At 43.8% G+C, this 22,143-nt stretch overlaps 1 protein-coding gene across 1 annotated transcript; it reads right to left on the minus strand.

Annotated features, from left to right (window-relative positions):
* Nucleotides 1-901: 901 nt before the first annotated feature.
* Nucleotides 902-21,990, minus strand: LOC122946690 (caM kinase-like vesicle-associated protein). The gene is made up of 10 exons (XM_044306456.1): nt 21,875-21,990; nt 21,652-21,783; nt 11,363-11,437; nt 10,089-10,227; nt 8,400-8,520; nt 5,552-5,627; nt 5,332-5,468; nt 4,952-5,030; nt 1,633-1,720; nt 902-1,540 (listed from the first exon to the last, which is right to left on the minus strand). Exons 1-10 carry the CDS (start codon nt 21,967-21,969, stop codon nt 1,307-1,309), a joined length of 1,176 nt encoding a protein of 391 aa, XP_044162391.1. The 5' UTR covers nt 21,970-21,990; the 3' UTR covers nt 902-1,306.
* Nucleotides 21,991-22,143: the final 153 nt, after the last annotated feature.

Below are 22,143 nucleotides of genomic sequence, written 5' to 3' on the forward strand. Positions count from 1 at the left end.
CACATGCCGCATGCTAATGAGCTAATTTGAGTCCAGAGTGATGTCATTGAGTCCAGCGTATATTTAATTCAGAGCTATAGCCACTCCCCTGCCCCTTCTGCTGATTCATATGGAAAATAACTGTCAATCAGCAGCAGGTGGGCGGAGAGAGTTAGGCGCTCATGAATATTCAGGACTCATTATCAGCTGGAGCTTTTCAATACAAGATGTTGGCAGATTGACTGGGTCAATTAAAGAAAGTGACCCAGCATTGTGCTAAGAGAATCAGTCACTTATTTAGGTTGCCCTTAGTTAGGACACCATAAAACTGGTGACAGGTTCCCTATAAGGGCTGTTTCACACAAGCGAGTCCATTGCGGGAATCACGCTCCGTGTGTGAGTGTGATCCTCCGCTCTGGATTATCATGATTTATAATGCTATGTGCCTCTGCTTGACCTTATTTCTACAGAATCATACTGACAGCTTTATGTCACTATGATTCTGTGGAAAAAGGGCCAAGCAGAGACACATAGCATTATAAATCAAAATAATGCCGTGCGCTCCTACAAGTCCAGAGCGGAGGATCACACTCACACACGGAGCGTGATTCCCGCAATGGACTCGCTCGTGTGAAACAACCCTAAATGGTTCTAAGGAGGATCTAGGTGGATAGACCCAGTGATTCACTTGTTTTTTTAAATACATTTTTTAACCATGAGCCACGTACCTTGTTCTGCATTGCATTATGGGAGCTGTAATGAGGCACAGATTGTGGGTTTTTACTTTCTCTTTATTGTATGGTTTATTTCCTCCCTTACTGCCAGGGTACCGGCCTCTGTGGCAGAGTAAGGGTATGCAGTCCAAACTAAAACATATTAACATGCAGATGACATGCAACAGGTCACCCACCCAAAACTAAGTTTGAAGATATGAAGGACATGGAGTGTGAAGAGCAGGTCTGCCTGAGACCCGCTGACTGGTGGGCTTTGCAGTATTAGGTATCAGTCTTGGATACGTTTGCCCAAGAGTTAGTGGAATGTCACCAAGTAGTAAGGTTTTGGTCTTGTCACTTTTATAAAACCAGGAGAGAAGTAGGACACATAGTAAACAATATCTTGTCTGGGGTCAGTTTCCATGCTGCAAGACAAGGATCTATCTTCAAGTCATAGGTTTGTTCCCAAGGGCCGTCTGTCCCTCTTCCCAGGTCAGGTGTTCTTTTTAGCAAATGTCCGTGCTGAAGTTGCCCACTTACTTTGTCATAAGAAAAACATATGTCTGACTGGATCTGGATTTGGTTTGCGTGTGAACGGATGGCTTGAGCGGGCCCTAAGGCGGACCACCAAGCTCTGGATGCCCAGATGAATGTCCTCCGCAGTCAGCGGTTTGCAGAACTCTGTTGGGATTGCTGTGTTGAGAAGGGGAAGACTGGGGAGAAGGACAAGCGTCCACGGTGACTTCATGGGACACACTCATGGAAGATCTTGGGGTGACGGGAAGGCGTCCAGCTGTGCCTTCGGAAGCTCTCAATCGTTGCATGAAGGTGGTGACTCGTATGGCTTTCTGTAATAGGCAAAGACCATACAAATTGCATATTGGTTACTTACTTTACACCTTCCAGCTATGAGGAACCTTCCAAGGCACCCATTACTCACCCTCCATTTGGCTTTAGCAAAGTTCTTTTCAATTTGGGCGCAGACACCTTCTTTGAGATTCCTCTCAGAAGCTGCGTTTCCTGAAATCCTACGGCAATTCGTGAGAGAAACAAAAGGTAAGTCATAGCTGTTCTTAACGTGTTCTGCTAACTGCAAATACTTGGCTTTACTTGTACTGATTCTGAGTGACATCCTATATTACACTCCAGTCACATCAAGAGCTGCTTTCAAGATTCTTCTGAGTTCCTGTTAGAAACGATTGGCGGAAAGCAATGTTCTTGAGCGCTGAGGGCACATATCGGCGATATAAATACCAAAATGATTTTTTTTACCAAAACACAACAAATAAATTCACATTTCAGAATTTGTACAATGCTGCGTGCTCTTACTAGCAGCTTGTATCAAATATCTATGTTATGAATCGCAGAGAGATGTAAATCCATATTTTGTAAGTGAATGCTACATAGTAACATGCGCAAAATGTATCAACCAGGGGTCCTTTTGGTTTTCTGGCGTGAATAGAGTTGCAAAGTTCAATGCGTTGGGAGATGCTGTTCAAAGAGCCCCACGTTACTGCAAATGCTTCCTTCTTGCACTGGACAAAAACGCGTAGGTGATTACATAAGACACCGTGCTTTTTGATCATGGAGGAGATCGAGCTGCTGACCCTATGTGAGATTTCCACCGTCCGCTCTGTTTTTAGAGCTGCAGACTCTGCCTGCTTGTCTACACCAGGAGCTGAAGCTTCTGGTCTCCAGTTGAATCAGAGATACCTATGTGGGCATTGGATGATACTGCTGCTTCATATTCTCTAGTTTAGCCGGCTGCCTGTGTGTGGCTGGTTGGAGGTTGCTTACTGCACGGATACAGGGCTCATACCTGACCTGCATCTCCTTACACTTTGCAGAGTGCCATGCATTGAATAGAAGCTCTATTCACACTAGTGGAAAACTCAAAGGACCCCCCCACACACACTTCTCCATAGCATTTATTAAACAGCAGTAATTTCAGTGTCTGTATTGGCAGGTTATAACCTCTGTGGTTGCTGGACCTTTACAGTGGATTATTTCGATATATATCCCCATTGCACTTAGCAGTTTATATTCATGGATTATATTATCCAGCGCTGGACAGCTTTATGGGATCCCATTGAATGGATTGAACTCTCCTTCACTCCATCCTCGTGGCCTAATATCTTAATGGTCGATACGTTTGTGCCTGTTACAATGTGGCATTCATTTGCAAAATATAGATTTATGCTTCTCTATGATTTGTAACAGTAATTTTTTTCCCCCAGCTGACGAGCAAGCGTATTCAGCGGCGCTGTACTAGCACCTAGTGATGTGAATGCATTTCTTTGTGTTTTTGTTAAATTCTGTTCAGTCAGTTTTAATATTTCAGCACAATTAAATCACTCATTTTATACTGCAGGCACGTGGCCTGAGTGCACAGTTGTTTGTGTTTTTACTATGTGTATATTTGGTGGTTACTGAGCACCAGCGGGGTATTGCTCGCTATATTTATAGTCACAGATAGGATGGAGCTGTTTGTATATTTCCTGTTGGTTTTATGTCTGGATGAAAGATTTAACAGGGGACATGTCACCGCTGAGGTCTGTGATTGGCTGCAGTGGTACACGTCAACCTGCCCGTGCACAAAGTTTAGAGGCAGGGACTGGAAGTGACAGCCACATAGACCGAACCTAACGATGGGGAGCAGGTACCGTAGGTATAGATCTCTCTCCCCCCCCCCCCCCCCCCTTCTATACCCTTACTGCAGACTGCTAGCAATTCATTCATAACTTCTAGTAGAAATAAGAAAAGAACGGCACAACACAGAGCCATAAGAATAATAGATGCTCTAGAATTGTTATCACATGGGGAAAGCATAAAGCTATTGAAACAGCCATGTCAGGAGTGGTGAAAGGTCCTCTTTAAAGGTAATCTGACATCCAGCAAGCACAATAAAGTACACTAATATATTTATGTTGTCATGAGGAAGGACCTTGAATATATGATGGTCTGAAACGCGTTGACTTAAGCATCCTGTACTGAAGATTTTAATTACCGCAAAATAGAGATACTGATTTTTCTACCACTATTTTTAGAGCTGGATATCTCTTTGTTTCTTGCTACTAATATATATATATATAGAACACCTGCCATTAACTCTAATTTGTATGTTGATACTCACCCCTGTTCCCCTGCAAACCATCTGTAAAATACATTGAGGACTCCTGTACATGCACACATAATGAACGGGAGTTTTTCCTACTCATTCCAGCAATGGTTTGTGGCCGCACAGCAGGTAAATGGGGGTGAGATACAAATTACTGATCAGGAGTCAGTGGCAGGTGCTCTGAATACAAGTTATACATGTATTACTGTACTTTTTGGGGCTTGTCTGAGGTGACAGATTACCTTTAAGGTGGCCATACACTATAGATTAATGTTGGCCAAATCTACTGATTTTGGCGGGACAGGCCAGCTATATAATGTGTTTGGGGGCCTCTTAACTTCCCTCTTCCCCAGTAGCAGAAGTCAGGGAAAAGAAGGTTCAGACATGTTGGATGTCAGCATGCCTGCTCCTTTTGTCTTTTGTTCCCAGGGAATAAGCCACCGTCAGAGGAGTCTAGTAGCGGCTTACTCCTATTTAAAACGTACGCCGGCCCAGCTGAGCATGCATGTACATATATGGGGGGAGCACAGGAAATAGATGTGACAGTTATCTGTATGGCCAGGATTGGACTCTACATCAGGGATCAGCAACCTCCAGCACTCCAGCTGTTCTCACCTTCAACTCCCAGAATCCTCCTTTCACTTCTATGGGTGTTACAAGAACAGTCAAGTGTGTGTGCATGGTGGGAGTTGTAGTTTCAGGTTGCTGATCCCTGCTCTATATAGTATACTCCACTGTACTGTACTGTGGGGAAAAAGTTTACACCAGGCATAGTGGAAAACCTAAATCAGTTGGTTGTTATAGGTCCTGTGCTCAAGGCAGTCTCAATTGTGAATGCAGCTCTGGATGTGATTGGTGTGCAAGATTAGCACAGGAAAGAAAAATATCTGGAAAGTTACTGAATATCATATGTAGATTGAAAAAATGCCTTTCAAGTTCCATTTTATTTATTATTTTTTAAGAAAGTATAAAGAAAGTGCTACCATTTTGACTTCATTAGAGCTGGACCACATCTGTAGATGCAGCCCTTGGCCTGACCAGATTCTCCTTAGCTAGTGCAGGTAAGAGAAATAAAGCAAGATAGTGAAATTCTATTACTTAGATAAATTAACTTTTTACTGTGAACGCCCTGAACTCTTACCAGATGTGCCCTAATGCCTCTTGTGCCGTTATTCTTTGTTCCTGGTCCATCTCCATCAGACGAGACACAAGATCCTTTGCTGTTGGAAATAAATCTATGGTGAATGATTGGGCCTTTTAAGAAACAGCAAAACATACAAGTAATAGCGAAGCCTAGCGGCTACATACGTCATTATTTGGCAGTTAATCATACTAGAGCACATATACATATGCCATATACAGCATAACTATAGCAAGAAGCAGTATACATAGAAAATATGCACAAATTATATGACAAAGGTACTCTTACTACCCAACTTACCCCTGAGAATTAGAGACCCGACTAATAGACCCTGCCCATTAGAGATTATTCCGGGGTCACTTTGAGGATTTAGCACGTACCTGATACAGAGATGACATCCCAATATGGCGAGTCAAACTCATATTCACAAGCCAGAATTTTGCGGAAAATTTTCCTGTTGTGATTCTCGCTGTTTTCTTCCTCATTTTCATCATAGAAAGGAGGGTTCCCTGAAAGACTGAAAAAAAACGTAGATGTGATAAAGGGCCGGTCACCCAACTGAAGGACTATTCAATAATGTACCACCACCCTGCAACTCACAGGATAAACATAACAACACCAACTGCCCAACAGTCAACCGGACGGCCATATCTGTGCCGGGACACCACCTCAGGGGCTGGCAAGACAAAGGTGATAGCCTGTTATCAGAACATATATAATAATCCTGTAGTTCAAGATGTCTGAGATCATTGCTATTCCCATATATGTAATGCTTTACTCTGCAGCCCTTCTTGATCAGGAAAAGTCTAATGTTCTTTGTGAGCTTCCTGGTTCATGACGGTAATGGCAGAACCACAGTGATACAGTACATAAGTAGAGGAGTAGGAGACGGGAACTTCGGGAAGCAGGGGAAAGAGGAATGTGTGTACTTGCAGAATAGTGTGCTTATATGCCACTCAGGGTCTGCGCAAAGTTGGGTAAAAACCACAGCATTTTTGTTCCCTGGCATTCATATTCTAATTCTGTTTCAAAAAGGGAAAATGCTAAAAAAAAAAATCACATTAGGTTCTACACCTTGAATATAGCTAAATCCACAGAGCATACAAAATGCTAAACCACAGCAGAAATCTCCTGAAGAGGACTATGTGAAACATACAGAGGCAGGCTTCTCAGCCTGCCTCTTATCAACCCCAACCCCGGGATCCATATGTGTTCCCTCTGCCTGTCTCCCTGTCTATCTGACTTGCTTTGCTGGCAGCTCTGTACAGTTTTCACTTCCCTGTGCATTTCAGTTACTGAGCTCAAGGACGAGAGAGAAGAACAGAACCTTTTCTGTAAGCGCTGACAATAAGTGTACTATGTCCCAGCATACTTACTGTTAGTGCTAAGCGCTGGCAATCTCGTTCTCTCTTAGCATGAAAGTGAGACAAGAACAGGGTTCCAGCACTTAGCGATGACAGATCAGCATAGAGGCAGCAGCAGGCAGTGTAATAGGAGCCGACAGTGGACTAGCGCTAGCCCCTCCCCGCCCTCCAACCAATCAGAGGCAGCCAGCACTGACTCCCAGCACAGGGGGAGTCGCAGGGACTCAGAGAATCGGCTGAGTCTATTAGTTAAAAGAATCGAATGAGTCAGAGACTCATTTGATTCTTTGAGTTAAAAGAACCGTGAGTCACCGAGTCCCTGCCAGGCTCCCTGCTCTGCGGCTCCCTGTAAGTCCGTCCGGGGGGAAGGGGGGGCATTAATCTAGCATGTAGCAGAGCTGTGTGTGTACAGGGTGCATGCAGCAGTGTAGCATCATGCTACACTGCTACATGCACCCTGTACACACACAGCTCTGCTACATGCTGTAGCAGTGCAGGAAGTCTGGTAGGGACTCGGTGACACGATTCTGTTAACTAAAACTCTCAGACAATTATCTGAGTCCCTGCAATAACTATAGCCACTACATCACAGTCTGCTTCACTGCATTCACTGCAGCAGAGCTGTGTTTGCCAGGAGCCAGTCCCTCCTGACCTTCGGTTCACTTGAGAGCCGGCTCAGGAAGTGAACCGAAGATCCGATTCATGAATCGGTTCATTTGAATGAGCTGATTCAAATGAACCGATTCATCTGAAAGATCCGAACTTCCCATCACTACTTACAAGAGCTAGTAGTGATATAGCTGTTCCCTACAACACGAGACGAGGCTGCGAGTTGAGGGTAAGAAGATCAACATTTATTGGTGCCACCCTTGGCCTTATATACACGTCTCCATGGAAGGGGAACTCCCCTGTGGACCTGATGGAGAACTACGTGACAACCACACAGACCAATGGAAATAATCACACAATCCGGGACATTCCCACACAATGTCTCCCCTCTGCCTGGGAGATAATCAGGTAAGACACTGCAGGTATCCTAATCATCGCCAGACAGTAAAACCACATTGAGTATAAAGACCCCCTTACAGGACACACAATGCCTCCCCTCTGACTAGAAGATAATTAGGTCAGAAACTGTAGGTAACCTAATCATCTCCAGACAGTAAAACCACATTGTGTATAAAGACCCCCATACAGGACACACAATGTCTCCCCCATGACTGGGAGATAATTAGGTCAGACACTGTAGGCAACCTAATCATCTCCAGACAGTAAACCCCATTTTTTTTTATAACGCAACAAAAAGTACCCCAAAATCCACAATATTCCAACAGACAGAGGGCTTCTGTTACACATCCGTCATGAATGTATCCGGTTGTATTATCTGTAACATAGCCAAGACGAATCCGCCATGAACTCCATTGAACGTCAATGGGAGACGGATCCGTTTTCTATTGTGCCAGAGAATCCGTTTTGCTCAGTTTCGTCAAGCGGACAGCAAAACGCTGCAGGCGGCCTCCAGAGCGGAATGGAGACTAACTCACTGTCAGCACTAAGTGCAGTAGTTGTGTTCTCTCTCTTCTCTGCATGCAGTAACTAACCGAGAAGCACAGGGAAGTGAGAAATGTACACAGTTGGCACATACTGTAGGCAGGGACACAGGCAGGGAGTGTATACATAGGGAGGCAGGGGCAGTGAGATAAGAGGTAAGTCTCTGTATGTTTCCTTAGTTATCTTCAGCGCTCAGTAGAACGATGAAGACAGACTCTCTCTTGCAATGCTCAGACTGTTGCTAAGGAGAGTCTTTGTACTTACTCTAGTAAAAAAGAAACACCTTTCCCTAGTAAAGTATATTATAAAATGTTTAACAGCCCCTATACTGTATTGAAAACAAAAAAAACATGAAATGACAGCTACACTTTAAACACTGCTAAGTGGAAGACTAAAATACCCCACACATAATGACAACTTAATACTTATATGTCCATGCGTTTTTCATATATTTATTTTTAAGGAAATTTATTTTTATGCTAAATAATCCACTCTGCCATTATGACATCTCCAGACAGATTCTAGCGGCTTACCTAAATACTCAGGGGTTCCACACGGTTCTGTAATTTCTCCACTCTCGAAACACGAAAGGTAAAAGTCTCGCAGGACAACTTTGGAGTGAGTATTGTGATTGTAATACATTAAATTCTCCAGCTGGGGGAAACAGAGACATACATTAGGGTCCGTCAGCATCACTCGTATCTCCCTTCAGTCCCTTTAAACCCCTTTACACTGGAGAGTTAAGCTGCGTGTATTGCTGTGATGCTATTCTTTCTAGAACAGTCAAGACACTGACATCATTCCAATAAATGCACCACATTTTGTACCTCCATACTCCTCTTTACATATACACTCCATACTGGATTAAACACTCTATAAAATGGTTGGGATAAGGATAGGTCATTAGTATAAAAGTCGGAAAACCTCTTTAAGACTGGCATAGTATATGCTGGTCTTAATTGGCCCTGTGCTGCCATGAGTTGCTGTCACGCCCTGTCCTGTGGGTGTTCTGGGACGATCTGTCAGAGTTGCTGCACGTGACTCGATCTGACAGTTTGTTTTGGGTTTGAACAGAATCCCACCTCCTATCAGGTGTGGTTCGTTTGGTCATTGGGGAGGCTATTTTTTCCTCCCTCTCCCTATAGCCTTTGTGGGTTATAGTTCTTCCTTGTTTGAGCGCTGGAAGGTTTGGTGGATCGTCTGCTCCAACTCATCTATAGATAAGTCCTTTTTGCTTCTGTGTCTGTTTTTACTAGGCCCCTAGAGTGACGCTAGCTCCTTCGGTGGTTGAAGGAGCTGGTAGTCACTTTTCCCTTTCCCTACTGCTGAGGGTTTGGTCCAGTGTGTTACAGCTTTAGGTACGTGGGCATGTGCATATCTACCATCGAGATATGCACATGGGCATAGCAGCGTAGGGAAAGTCTTTTAGGGATTGCTAGGAGGTGACCCCTTTGTTTCCTAGCTTTTGGGGCCTAGTCAGTTGTTTTGTTTGCTTTGCCGTTTCCTGTTCCCTTATCTTACCTACCGTGACAGTTGCACCATAATGTCTAAAAGATCCACACCTTTTACTAATTGTGGCACATTTTGGGCCACCCATTCACCAGAATTGAGACCTACTCCATCAGAGATCTAGAGTAGATTTTCATTGTAATGTGTGCCAGTTTTCTGGCACACATATTGCTTAATGCGTCAGCAACTGGGGTCCCACCCACAGCTTCACCCACATTTTACTCACGATTTACAAAAGTGGTGATGGAGTCGGAAAGAGGGGGAAAAGTTGCAAATTGTGGCACAAAATAGGACTTTTTCTAGAAGTGTTAATTAGTCTGTCCCTCTGTGTTCTCCTGAATACCTTATTATAGCTTAAATCTCCATGTCCCACAACTTAACCAGCAATGAATGCATCACCCCAATGAAAGGTCTTATACAGTATCCAATCAATCAACTTTCAATAGAGGAATTCTTGAAGGGTCATTCAGATGGTGCAGTCGAGTTGCAGCTTTAAAAAAAAAAAAAAAAAATGCCATTTGACTGCACCGTCTGACTTTACCCTCCCTGTCTCTGCGCCAAGTCCTGTCTAATCATAAATATAGCTCTGCCATCTCTCACTAATTAAAACCGTAAAGAGAAGAGCCAATACTTCTGAAAAAAAGAGCTCCCGTACTGAACTGAGGTCACCCCCCAGTGCTGTCAATCACAGTATAGCATGACTGATGTTATACCTTTAGGTTTCGATGGATGATATGGAGGTTGTGCAGATAGGCTACAGCCTCCAGAACCTGGCGGATCACATTACTGGCATCTTTCTCAGAGTAATAGCCTTGCTCCAGGATCCAGTCAAATACATCTCCTCCTGTGGCCCTGTGAGACAGAATGCATTACCCTAAGACGCCAAAGCACAAGTTCTGTCCACTTCAATCATTGCAGAAATCTCAAGTATGGCTCTTCCTGTCATAATACACACTGGGTGATAGACACTCAGGGACTGTCAGAGAAAAAGTTTGGTCTACACATTCTGTAGTATCATGGTTTAACACTGACAAATGTAAAGTTATGCACATGGGAAGGAATAATGCAAGTCACCTGTACACACTAAATGGTAAAACACTCGGTAACACTGACATGGAAAAGAACCTAGGAATTTTAATAAACAGCAAACTAAGCTGCAAAAACCAGTGTCAGGCAGCTGCTGCCAAGGCCAATAAGATAATGGGTTGCATCAAAAGGGGCATAGATGGCGGTGATGAGAACATAGTCCTACCACTTTACAAATCATTAGTCAGACCACACATGGAGTACTGTGTACAGTTCTGGGCTTCTGTGAACAAGGCAGACATAGCAGAGCTGAAGAGGGTCCAGAGGAGGGCAACTAAAGTAATAACTGGAATGGGTGGACTACAGGACCCTGAAAGATTATCAAAATTAGGGTTATTCACTTTAGAAAAAAGACTGACTGAGGGGAGATCTAATTACTATGTATAACTATATCAGGGGTCAGTACAGAGATCTACTCCCATCATCTATTTATCCCCAGGACTGTGACTGTGACGAGGGGACATCCTCTGAGTCTAGAGGAAAGAAGGTTTGTTTGTACACAAACATAGAAGAGGATTCTTTACGGTAAGAGCAGTGAGACTATGGAGCTCTCTGCCTGAGGAGGTGGTGATGGGGAGTACAATAAAGGAATTCAGGAGGGGCCTGGATGTATTTCTGGAGCGTAATAATATTACAGGCTATAGCTACTAGAGAGGGGTCGGGGATCCAGGGAGTTATTCTGATGCCTGATTGGAGTCGGGAAGGAATTTTTTTTTCCCCTAAAGTGGGGGAAATTGGCTTCTACCTCACAGGGTTTTTTTTTTGCCTTCCTCTGGATCAACTTGCAGGATGACAGGCCGAACTGGATGGACAAATGTCTTTTTTCGGCCTTATGTAATATGTACTATGTTACATATAAAGTATATCATAAATATATATTATACTCCGCCTTGAAACGTACAATTCTTGAATAATGTAAAATTCCTTCTTGGTCTCAAAAGTATCGATCAGCTGCAGGATATTTGGATGATTCACCCTAGAGTAGAGGAATAGTAGAGAAGACATAAAACAGTAAAAAAAAATACCAGCGCATCCTTCCCATCGTCCCCGTCTCTTGGTATACCATTTATCCTTGTTCTCCAACCAGCGGCCCTCTTGTTTTTGCTTGAGCATGCTGGGAGTTGTAGTTTTGCAACAACTGATGAACCACAGGTTGGAGACCAATGCCATATTTGTTAAATTTTGTGTTGTGAAGATTACATAATGTGTGGGATTAACAATGAGCAGCTGTTATGGGGCATACATCTGTCACTGAGAGACAGCAGGTCTCTTTCATTATCCAGTAAAGATATTAAAAACACATAGATATAAAGACGTAGAGATTATAGACTGTAGCGCTCCAGGACAAAGATGGAGGGGTCACTGAAGCAATAGGAAAACTCTTTTTACAGCATTTTACACTCTAAATCTACATGAAATATTGAGCAACATTCAGCTGGAAGGAACCACTTAGGCTGAGTTCACATCAGCGTTCAGCCTTTCCGTTCTGCTCCGTTATAGGAGCAGGAGAACGGAAAGGATGGATTCGGCACATAACTGAGCCGAACGGAGCCTACGGACCCCATAGACTACAAAGGGGCCCGTTAGGTTTCCGCTCAGAAGATGATTTTGAAGCGGAGACAAAAGTTGTGCATGCATGACTTTTGTCTCTGCTTCAAAAATCTTCCTCTGAACGGAAACCTAACGGACCCCATTATAGTCTATGGGGTCCATAGGCTCCGTTCGGCTCAGTAATGTGCCAAATCCATCCTTTCCGCTCTCCTGCTCCTATAACGGCTGAACGCTGATGTGAACTCAGCCTAACAACTAAGCTGAAATTCTGAGCTACGTGTTTACAGCATTTCCTATTAAATCTCCTTAAAGGGGTTAGCCCACGATGACCACCCCTCTCCATTTGCCCTAGTAGGTAGTATAGGCATCATACATGATTCAAAGTAGAGAGCGGGATCCTGGCCCACCTATATGGCCAACCATTTATCTGAATGGCCAGCATGCAACACTATACTTCCACTGCAGGGGAAAAAAACGTCTGGCTGCAGAAGTTGATCTTCAAGCTCCTAATTCCATGTGTTTTCTTCTCCATTCACACTTTCAAAATTCTTCTTTAAAGATTATGGACACCTTTGCACTGATATTTTTTTTTTGTAGTTCATTTCCTAAAAACTTTCAAAAGTCTTCATTAAGCATTTCCTAAAACACTACTTCTGCAGAGTGTGTGTAAGTCCTTCGCCTAGCTGCTGGCACTGCTGCATCTCATAGAAATCCAACACTGACAAAAACAACATCCACCAACCAAAATACATGTAAAATATGATCTTTATTAGACTCAGTAAAAGCACGTAATGTGATAAAACTGGGGAAATAGTCCACTAAAGATAGCAGCAAACTGCGGTAAGTATAACAGTATACATAGGTCAAAAATAGTACCTATAAGCAGCCATAATGCTTGCAAATCCCCTGAAGTGCCTCATGTCCTTGAAGAAGCCACTGGCGAAACGCGTTGGCAGGCCCGGCCTGCAGTCAGCATTACTAACATGGTGTTTGTAATTTTGATGTAACTTGCTCATTCTAAGTTCTGGTCACCAGGATTAGTTTATGCTGGTACTTACCGGTTGTTATTTTTTTTTACTTATTTACTTGCCCTGTGTTGACCAGTGTATATGATTTGCAAGCATTATAGCTGCTTATTTGTACATTTTTTTTGACCCAATTATACTTGTATACTTACAACAGCTTGTTGCAATCTTTAGTTCATTATTTCCCCTGTTTTATCATATTACTTGCTTTTTCTATGATGAGTCTAAAAATATATTATGTTTTATATATATGTTGGTTGGTTGATGCTGTTTTTGTAGGTGTTGTGTTTACTATTATTTTGCATCACCATGTTATACTTAATATATCTATGCCCACTGGATAGGTTATTTATCTCAGGAAAATCCGTCACAGGTCAGCTCTTTGTCTGACAGTTCTCTCTGCTCTCCCCCTCCCTGCTCTCAATGTTAAAGCCCTTTTACACAGGCTGATAATCTGCCAAAGAATCATCTATAAGAACACTCTGTCCCAATCATTGGCCTGTGTAAACATGGCAGTGATTAGGTGACACATGAGCAAATCATAATTTTGAGCAGCACATCGCCCCATGTAATCTGGCTACGTGCTGCTGACAACATGCCGACTGTATGGGGACTGAACAATCGAATTCGCCCCCATCCGGCCCAGTAAAAAATGTCTTAAGCAATAGTCAATCTTCAACCCATGATGATTATGACTATGCGTGAGCCCGTCTAAAGGATCCTTTGCAATAGCAGCAGGGAGGGGGAGGACGTTGTGCATGGCTGATCAGAGTGGGGAGAGGGGGTAGCACTCAAAGAGGACAGCTCACACCAGGCAGTCTCCAGAGAGAAAGCAGCAGCATTCTGCACACAGGTATTAGTAGTAATCCTTTATGAGCAGTCCGTTCGGTTGTTTTCGTAACCCTGGCCGCCACAAACAACTATTCTCTGCCATGGATGACTGCGATGGAATACCCCTTTAATGCTATTATAGGCTCGGTCCTTAAGGCGTTAAAGGCAAAACAGTTTACCAGTACCTAAGCTGACGTCTTCTCTCCACGCAGCCAAGTAATGAACTTCCCATCACAATAAACTTCCAGCTTCTATATAAATCTGCCGTGATATTAAGGGTGGTGCTAAAAATACTCTACTAATGGTGGCACTATATTTTAATGCACATTTATCTGGAGAATGTACTTGTCAGCAGGCGAGCAGCCTCAATGTATAAATGGGAGCACCTGTGTGACAGTCGCTGAGATGCGCTCATTAACAGCGCGTAAACCTGCCGGGAATATCATCCATGGCGCAGCGGCTTTCATACAGGCCGTCCCACTTACCTATTGTTCTGTATTTTTAAAACTGCTGACGTCAGCAAATTGTGCCGTAAACAAAAACACAAGTGGCCATTGTGTCAGAGGAAACTGGGGCAAACAGCTGATAAATATGCATGAAAGAGACGATCCCTGCTGATCTCTGCGGTCTGTCAGAGTGATACATCGAAGGCGGTCACTGCGCCCAGAATAGCCAACACATTGCTCATTGGGTATAGGAAATTGTAACTGGAAGTGTAATATTGATGTCCTATCCTCAGGATAGGTCATTGATATCAGATTCCCAGCATCCCTGATGATTAGCTTGCACTGCAGTCTTCTAACAGCTTACTAAGAGCAGCGCTGTACTTTGCATAGTGGCTGTGCTTGGTATTGCAGCTCAGGCACATTCACTTGAATGGGACTGAGCTGCGCCCCTGGCCACTTGACCAATGTATGGTGACAGAACTGGCCTAGGAAGAAGCCTAAGTACTCACAGAGCGCCGGGGTCTCTTCAAAAAGCTGGGTCCTACAGATGCCCACCAATCAGATATTGATGACCTATCCTGAGGATAGGCCATTAATATCAAATTCCTGGATAATCCCTTTAAATTACACTTTTTTTAGGTTTGATGAAAGGAGGCAACACTTGAAGGACCCAAAAAGGTCCCCCTTCTGTCCCACACAGAAGATGGCTTCATATGAAGCGGTCAGTGGATTATTTAACGCCTAAACTAATCAATGCCTCACACTACATCAATAAATTGCCTGAAATTATCCCTCAGGGTCGTTCCACAAAGCCTTTTTTTTTTTTTTTTTTTTTGCGTTTTTTAAGGAATTTTGTGTTTTTCTTGCAAAAAAAACTGCCTTCAGAGACTGGCTGTAAGTCTAAGGGAATTATCAAATGCAGCGCAAACATGTTTTTATTAAGTTGCGTTTTTTCTTCATTTGCATTGTGTTTTTTGGAAACAATGGCCTTTTTTTTTTTTTAGCGCAGAATGCTTTGGGTGTGTCTTTTTTGGACCAATTTTTTGAGTTTTTTTTTCCCATAGACACCCATTGTTTTAAGTGTTTTGTTGCACTTTCTATAGAAAAACACATAGCTTGAAAAAAATGTCATAAAAAGGTGTTGCTCAAGCACACTATTTTGTAAAAAAAAAAATACAACGAAAAATAAAAACTGTGGACGTTTATAGACGCCATGAAATAAACCAATAGGCGTAAGGTGCTTTATTAGAAATCTACCTCTAATATAATCGTCAAAAGAGGTTGTTCTGCTTTTAGGGCACAGGTAACAGGTGATAGTCATTGTGCCGAACATAGTGATGTCATCCATGCTGTTACTAGAATCCCCCTACTCTATGGGGTTTAACAGTAGGTGTTGCAGTCGCACATGAGGCCCCTAAGCAGTGTAAGAGCATAGCAATAATATAAATGTCACAGGACAGATGGAGGTGGGCTCCGGTACAGATTTTGCTTCTGGCAAGGTCTCTAATGATTGATGCATAAAGTTAGGCCGTCCGCAGTGACTTTGGATCATGCCACCGCGCAGAATGAGGCAGAGTTGCCATTCAGGAGCCTGGGAAAGCTGAGTGACACCTGGGAAAGCTGTAGTAGCAGCCATAATGGGTGTCACTCAACTTTTCCAGAAGGTGTTAATCTTGAAAAATAAAATTAATTTAATTCATATTTTTTTACAGGCAAATGCCCTTTAATTCAGGGGGCGGCATGTATCAGGAGTGGCATGACTCTCCATGTACGGACCCGATGTGAACCCGTTTTTATCATTTATATTCCATTGTTTACAGACCTATAAAACATGCAACTGATATTCCCCTACCCCAGGTTCTCCGCGCTGCCTGCACATGCACACACTTGTATCTAGGGAGCCAATAAATGTGTTTACAGCTGCAGAAATAAAATGATCTTTGCTGCTTCTAGAATAATTCAGCAGAAGGAAGGGGGTGGGGGGTTAAATCGAAAAACAGGAATGAGCCCAAGATGAGATGCAGCGTGCCGCCATTACTGACGTATCCTGGCCTTCCGCTGTGTGATAACTAGATTACAGGCACCATAAAGAATGTTGCGTAGATTTTCACAGACCCCTGAATAGCAAGTGACACTGCATTTACATGTCCCTCTGCTCCCCCTAGGTGAGTGTCAGTCTTCACTGGAATTCTATTCATTAAACAGAAAGCTCAGGATGAACAAGGATCCTTATCGTAATTGCTGTTCTACATGGAGCTGTGGGATGACACATGAAAAACTTAATTTAAATGAGTTTTTAGTACCCAGTGCTGTATCTCTAGCTGCAATACAGTCGAAAATGCAGAATAAACTGATGCACGCAGTGAAAGCGTAAACCTGCACGTAGTAGACATAAGGAGGAAGCAAGTGTGGGCAGGCAAATGGCCAAGATTACTTTCCCCGAAATTAGAAAACAGACGACGGGAGCCAGAATAGAGTAAAATATTAATGGATTTCTAGCTGTGCGGGGTTTGATTGATAGCCCTGTTCTGTACTAATAAATATGTACAAGTCCTAGAAGAAATTTACTAACGGCAAAAACGGGGAAGCCCTCGGGAGCTCAATTACTAGAAATCTGAATAGGAAACCCAACCTCTAAGATAATCATCAAAAGCAGAGACCTTAGTAAGCGTAGACGGGCCCATCTGGGGAGTAACCCAAATAGACATATCGCTGCATAAGCTGTTGGATGGCTTGGCATATATTTTGCTTATCTAATTTTAAGTCATCATGTTTTGTCTTCTCTCTTGTCATCCAAAGTGGAAAAATAAAATGTCGCTGGTTGCTGTGGAAAACAGACAACTTCACACCGCGGGCAGACAGGTGGCAGCTTTATCTGTGTGGCTGTTTTCTAAACTCCCAGGATGCTCTGCTCTCTGGCAAGAGCAATGATGACTGTGACTTTGAAGGCAAAATGACGTTCGCTGCCATAGCCCTAAATCTAAACACCCTGGCCAAAGCAATGCCCAGTGAGTATCTGGAGCTCCATTTTCTGAAGCTTGCCACACACATCAGATGTAGGGTGAACTGCCAGTTTAGGCAGATCTAATATGCTCAGGGAATTCTTAAATGGGTTGTCTCACTTCAGCAAATGGCAATTATAATGTAGACACGGTTAATGCAAGGCACTTACTAATGTATTGTGATTGCCCATATCGCCTCCTTTGCATTGTATTATACACTGCTCATATGCAGGGGTTTACGACCACCCTGAAATCCAGCAGCAGTGGTCGTGCTTGCACACTATAGGAGAATGCACCGGCCTCTCTGGTGGGTGGGAACATGAAATCGTGCATAGGTAAGCATGCCCGGGAGCTCCCATCCCGACCACCTCATATATGCGCTGCAGAGGTGGCCGTAACCCCAGGAAACGAGCAGTGTACAATACGATGGAAAAAATTAATCAAGCCAGCAGAGGAGGCAATATGGAGAATCACAATACATTAGCAAGCGCCTTGTACAGTATTAACTTTCTCTACATGATAAATGCCATTTGCTGAAGTGAGACATTCCATTTAAAGAGGAGTTGTCACCTCTGCTGACATGTCCGTTTTAGTAACTACCTGCATTCCCCATGTAATACCAATTCAAAGGCATCTATTCTTATGACTCTGTCTTGTGACATTCCTATAATATTCCTGCTAATAGTTGACAAATTGCCAGCAGTTTACACGCAAGATATTGCTGGGTGTTACCAGTAGTCTGACTCTGTCCAATCAGTGCTGCTGGTGTCGGACTGTGCAAGGACCAAGGACACCCCCCCACACACACTGGTAACACCCATCTGTACCCTTACTGCAAGCTGCTGGTAATCCATTCATAAACTTCTAGCAGAAATAACAAAGCAATGGCATAACCAAAGAGCAATAAGAATAGAGGCTCCAGAATCGTTATTACATGGGGAAGACATGTCTGGAGAGGTGACAGGTCCTCTTTAACACTCCTCCACTGGGAGGTGTCGGGCATGTTGGATTTCAACATGCCTGATCCTTTTGTTCTTAGGAAGATAAGCTGCTGCCAGAGATGTGTAGCAGCTGCTTTCTGTCCTCTCCCCATAGATTAAGAAGTCTTAGAGGGGCTATCCGGGTTGCACCACGATCCCATGCAGCAACCACTTCTGGGATCATGTGCCATACACTGGACACGTGATCCTAGTCTGGGGTTAGAACCCACAGCGCTAAGAAGGGATTCACACTCACGCATGCACTGCGGATACTAACGCCAGGCACGTAATCTCGGAAGTGGCCAGCAGTGCAACCTGGATACCCCTTTAAGTGTATGGCTAGCATTAGTCTGTACATTGTGTACTCTGCTGTACTGCATTGTGGAAAAAGTACAGTTCCCACCAGGCATAGCACATTCTGATGCATGCAGCGCTATTTTTTTTCCCGTATTTTCTGCAACGAAGGCTTGTAACACAGATGTGAACACAGCCTCATCCTCATAAACTGTGGGCATAAAAAGACAATCACCCTCATCTTCTAACATGCATGCAAGGACCGCCGGGTGTAGTCCACATGATTTCTTTCTTCTTAGAAGATTCACAATTTGTCATAAAAAAATAATCTCAATAAAACTGCTTACTGAGAGAAGATGGCTGTACATTATTAAAGCTGGAAGGCTTATGAGATTCATAGCCACCAACTCTGGGGACGCCAGTGACTCATAATGATGCAGCCTAGCTTCTCATTGACCGTAATCCAATCAAGTTGTTATATATTGACTCAAGAAGAACCCAAGATAATGTTGTTTCGTTTTTCCTTTCCCAGCTTAGAGCTTATCTCACAGTCACAACCATAAAGGCTAAGCCATATTCAAGATTGTCTATGGCAGGGGTGGCCAACCCGCGGTTCTCGAGCTGCATGCGGCTCTCTGCCTCTTCAAGTGCGGCTCTAGCGGTGGAGCTGGGAAGAAGTCAGGCCAGTGTACTCTACACCCCACCCATTCTCAAATCTCCTTTCCCGATCAGGCACCGTTGCTACTCTGCAGGTCCAGCTCGCTCGCCACTACGTCCTGATGCGCATGTAGTACGTGGAGACGCACACTATGACCTGACGCTGTGCGCATCAGGTCGCAGTGGGGACCGTGTCAGACCTGCAGAGTAGCAGGTGCCTGATCAGAAGCCCGGTGCCCGATCAGGAGAGGTAGGCGGTTTCTTTAAATTATAGTACTGAGCATTGGGGATACTGATCTAAGCATGGGGGGGGATCTTATCTGAGCATGGGGGGGGGGGATCTTATCTGAGCAATGGGGGTCTGATCTGAGCATTGGGGGGGGGATCTTATCTGAGCAATGGGGGTCTGATCTGAGCATTGTGGGTCTGATCTGAGCATTGGGAGTCAGATTTGAGCATGGGGGGGCCAGATCTGAGCAGGGGGGGCCAGATCTGAGTAGGGGGGAGTCCTATCTCAACATGGAGGGTCAGATCTGAGCATTGGGGGGTCTGATCTGAGCATGGGAGTCTGGTCTGAGCATGGGGGGGTCTGATCTAAGCACGGGAGGCAGATTCGAGCATGGGGGGTCTGATCTGAGCACGGGGGGCTGACACTGGGAGTCTGATTTGTGTTGTCTGATCTGAGCATTGGGGTCTGATTTGGAGGTCTGATGAGGATCGGGAATCTTAGGTCAGATAAGCATTGGGGGTCTGATGAAAAATATATTTTTTTCTTTTCGTCTCTGCTAATGAAAAATAAGAAAAAAACTCAGATCAGATGAAAAATATATATTTTTCTTATTGTTCTCTGCTAAAACCTAGGTGCATCTTATAGGGCGAAAAATACGGTGACTCGTGTGTGGCGCCTGGTAGTTATACGTTTTTTTTTTTTTCTGGCTCTTTGTGTCTCCAGTAAAGGGGTTATCCACCATTTACAAATGCCTTTCTAGTAGACATAAACTAGTCACAGGGTGTTCTGCTGAGTGGACCTCAGCGATTAGCTGTAATCTGACAGAAAACCTGGGAGTAAGGCCTCATGCACACGACCGTTGTGTGCATCCGTGGCCGTTGTGCCGTTTTCCGTTTTTTTTCACTGACTCATTGACTTTCAATGGGTCCGTGGAAAAATCGGAAAATGCACCGTTTGGCAGCCGCATCCGTGATCCGTGTTTCCTGGCCGTGAAAAAAATATGACCTGTCCTATTTTTTTCACGGCCAACGGTTCACGGACCCATTCAAGTCAATGGGTCCGTGAAAAATCACGGATGCACACAAGATTGGCATCCGTGTCCGTGATCCGTGTCCGTTTTTTCCTATCATTTCAATGGCAAACTTGACTTAGATTTTTTTTTCATTTTTCATGTCCGTGGATCCTCCAAAAAACAAGGAAGACCCACGGATGAAAAAACGGTCACGGATCACGGACCTACGGACCCCGTTTTTGCGGACCGTGAAAAAATACTGTCGTGTGCATGAGGCCTAAGTGTTTCATTTCCACCACTACAGCAGAAACTAAGTATCACACGATGACCATTGAAATCAATGTACTATCTTCATAATGTATGGACATTTTGGGTCCTCTAAAGACATTCTTTCCTGCTAATTGATGGGGGTTCCAAATATCCTAATAGGGTAATCAAATGATGGCATACTAAGCTTCGAATACATCCAAATCACCAGCTGAATGTGCATCTGGGTCTGTGGGTATCGAGACTTAAGTCAGCGGTATAGCTGGGGGCAACAAGCATCTTTACCTTGGTCGGGGTATTTAGAGGCAGAGTTAGGACACAAAAGTGAACATTTGCCGCAGCGTAAATGAAAACCTGGTTCTGGTTCTTCTAAGGTTAATTGTTTAGGACATTCATCAAGCTGTAGTACTTCATGCTGACTATCAATCATTTGACTTCCTCCCTGGGTGACCACTATTTGGGTACATGTATAGAGGTAGTCACAGGGCTTTCTGTACCTCTACACAGACCTATTTAGGCTGATACAGCATAAGTAACAGAGGCATAAGACACGATTTGTGGTCCCCCATTGTGAGAGCAGCTTATCCAGTATCATTGGATAGCTTTGCCCTTAATGAGCAGAGCTATCCCACCTGTTCTGGTGAGCCTCAGATGGTCTTGTTCTGGAACACGGGAGCCGATCTAAACAAGCAGATCTGTAGGGGGAAGAACAAATCAGCACCTCCGATGAGGCAGGAGGTGTATTTGAGACTACCTCAGACTCCAATAGACCATGCAGGTAAGTCACTGATTATAGCTGATAAAGAGATAAGAGGCAACCGATGAAAAGGAATAGCGTATGTGTGTGTATATATATATATATATATATATATATATGTATGAAGCTGTTTTCTTACATTTTTAGTATCATTATCTCATTCTTTGCTGCTCTTCTCACTTTTCGGCCATCTTTTTTCAGGAACTTTTTGCAGACGTAGACACGGTCAGTCTGCATCTCTCGGGCGAGGCATATTTCACAAAACTCCTTCCTGTGGGGCACAGGTATAGTGAATAGATACGCAATGTTAAATCAACCAGTGGAAAAGAAGTGATGAAAGTCGCCAGAGGCACGATACTCACGAACAGAGGAGCTGGCCAATCTCATACTTGTCTGTGATATCCGAGAAGCAGTTGTATGTTTTCTCATTGCGGACACTGATACATCCAAAAGGCATGGCCGCTACAAGAGACAATAGAGAAGGTAGGTCAGAGCAGAACAGAGGGACAAGACACACATAATACCGAGCCCCCTCAATTTAGGGGAGCAGATAGAACAGATACCGATCCAAAAGAAAACAGTCAAAACTAAATCTACACCTTTTACCACCATGTTGCTTAAAGGGCCAGCA

Source organism: Bufo gargarizans, chromosome 9, assembly GCF_014858855.1.
Source record: "Bufo gargarizans isolate SCDJY-AF-19 chromosome 9, ASM1485885v1, whole genome shotgun sequence".
Lineage (NCBI taxonomy): Eukaryota > Metazoa > Chordata > Amphibia > Anura > Bufonidae > Bufo > Bufo gargarizans.

Excerpts from the sequence above, each read along its gene's own strand:
- LOC122946690 (XM_044306456.1), bottom strand. The coding sequence starts at position 21,969 with ATGCCTTTTGGATGTATCAGTGTCCGCAATGAGAAAACATACAACTGC. Across the intron at positions 5,628-8,399 it reads TGGAACCCCTGAGTATTTAG|CCCCTGAGGTGGTGTCCCGG; the intron begins GTAAGCCGCTAG and ends TTGTCTTGCCAG. Across the intron at positions 1,541-1,632 it reads TTGCTAAAGCCAAATGGAGG|AAAGCCATACGAGTCACCAC; the intron begins GTGAGTAATGGG and ends TGCCTATTACAG.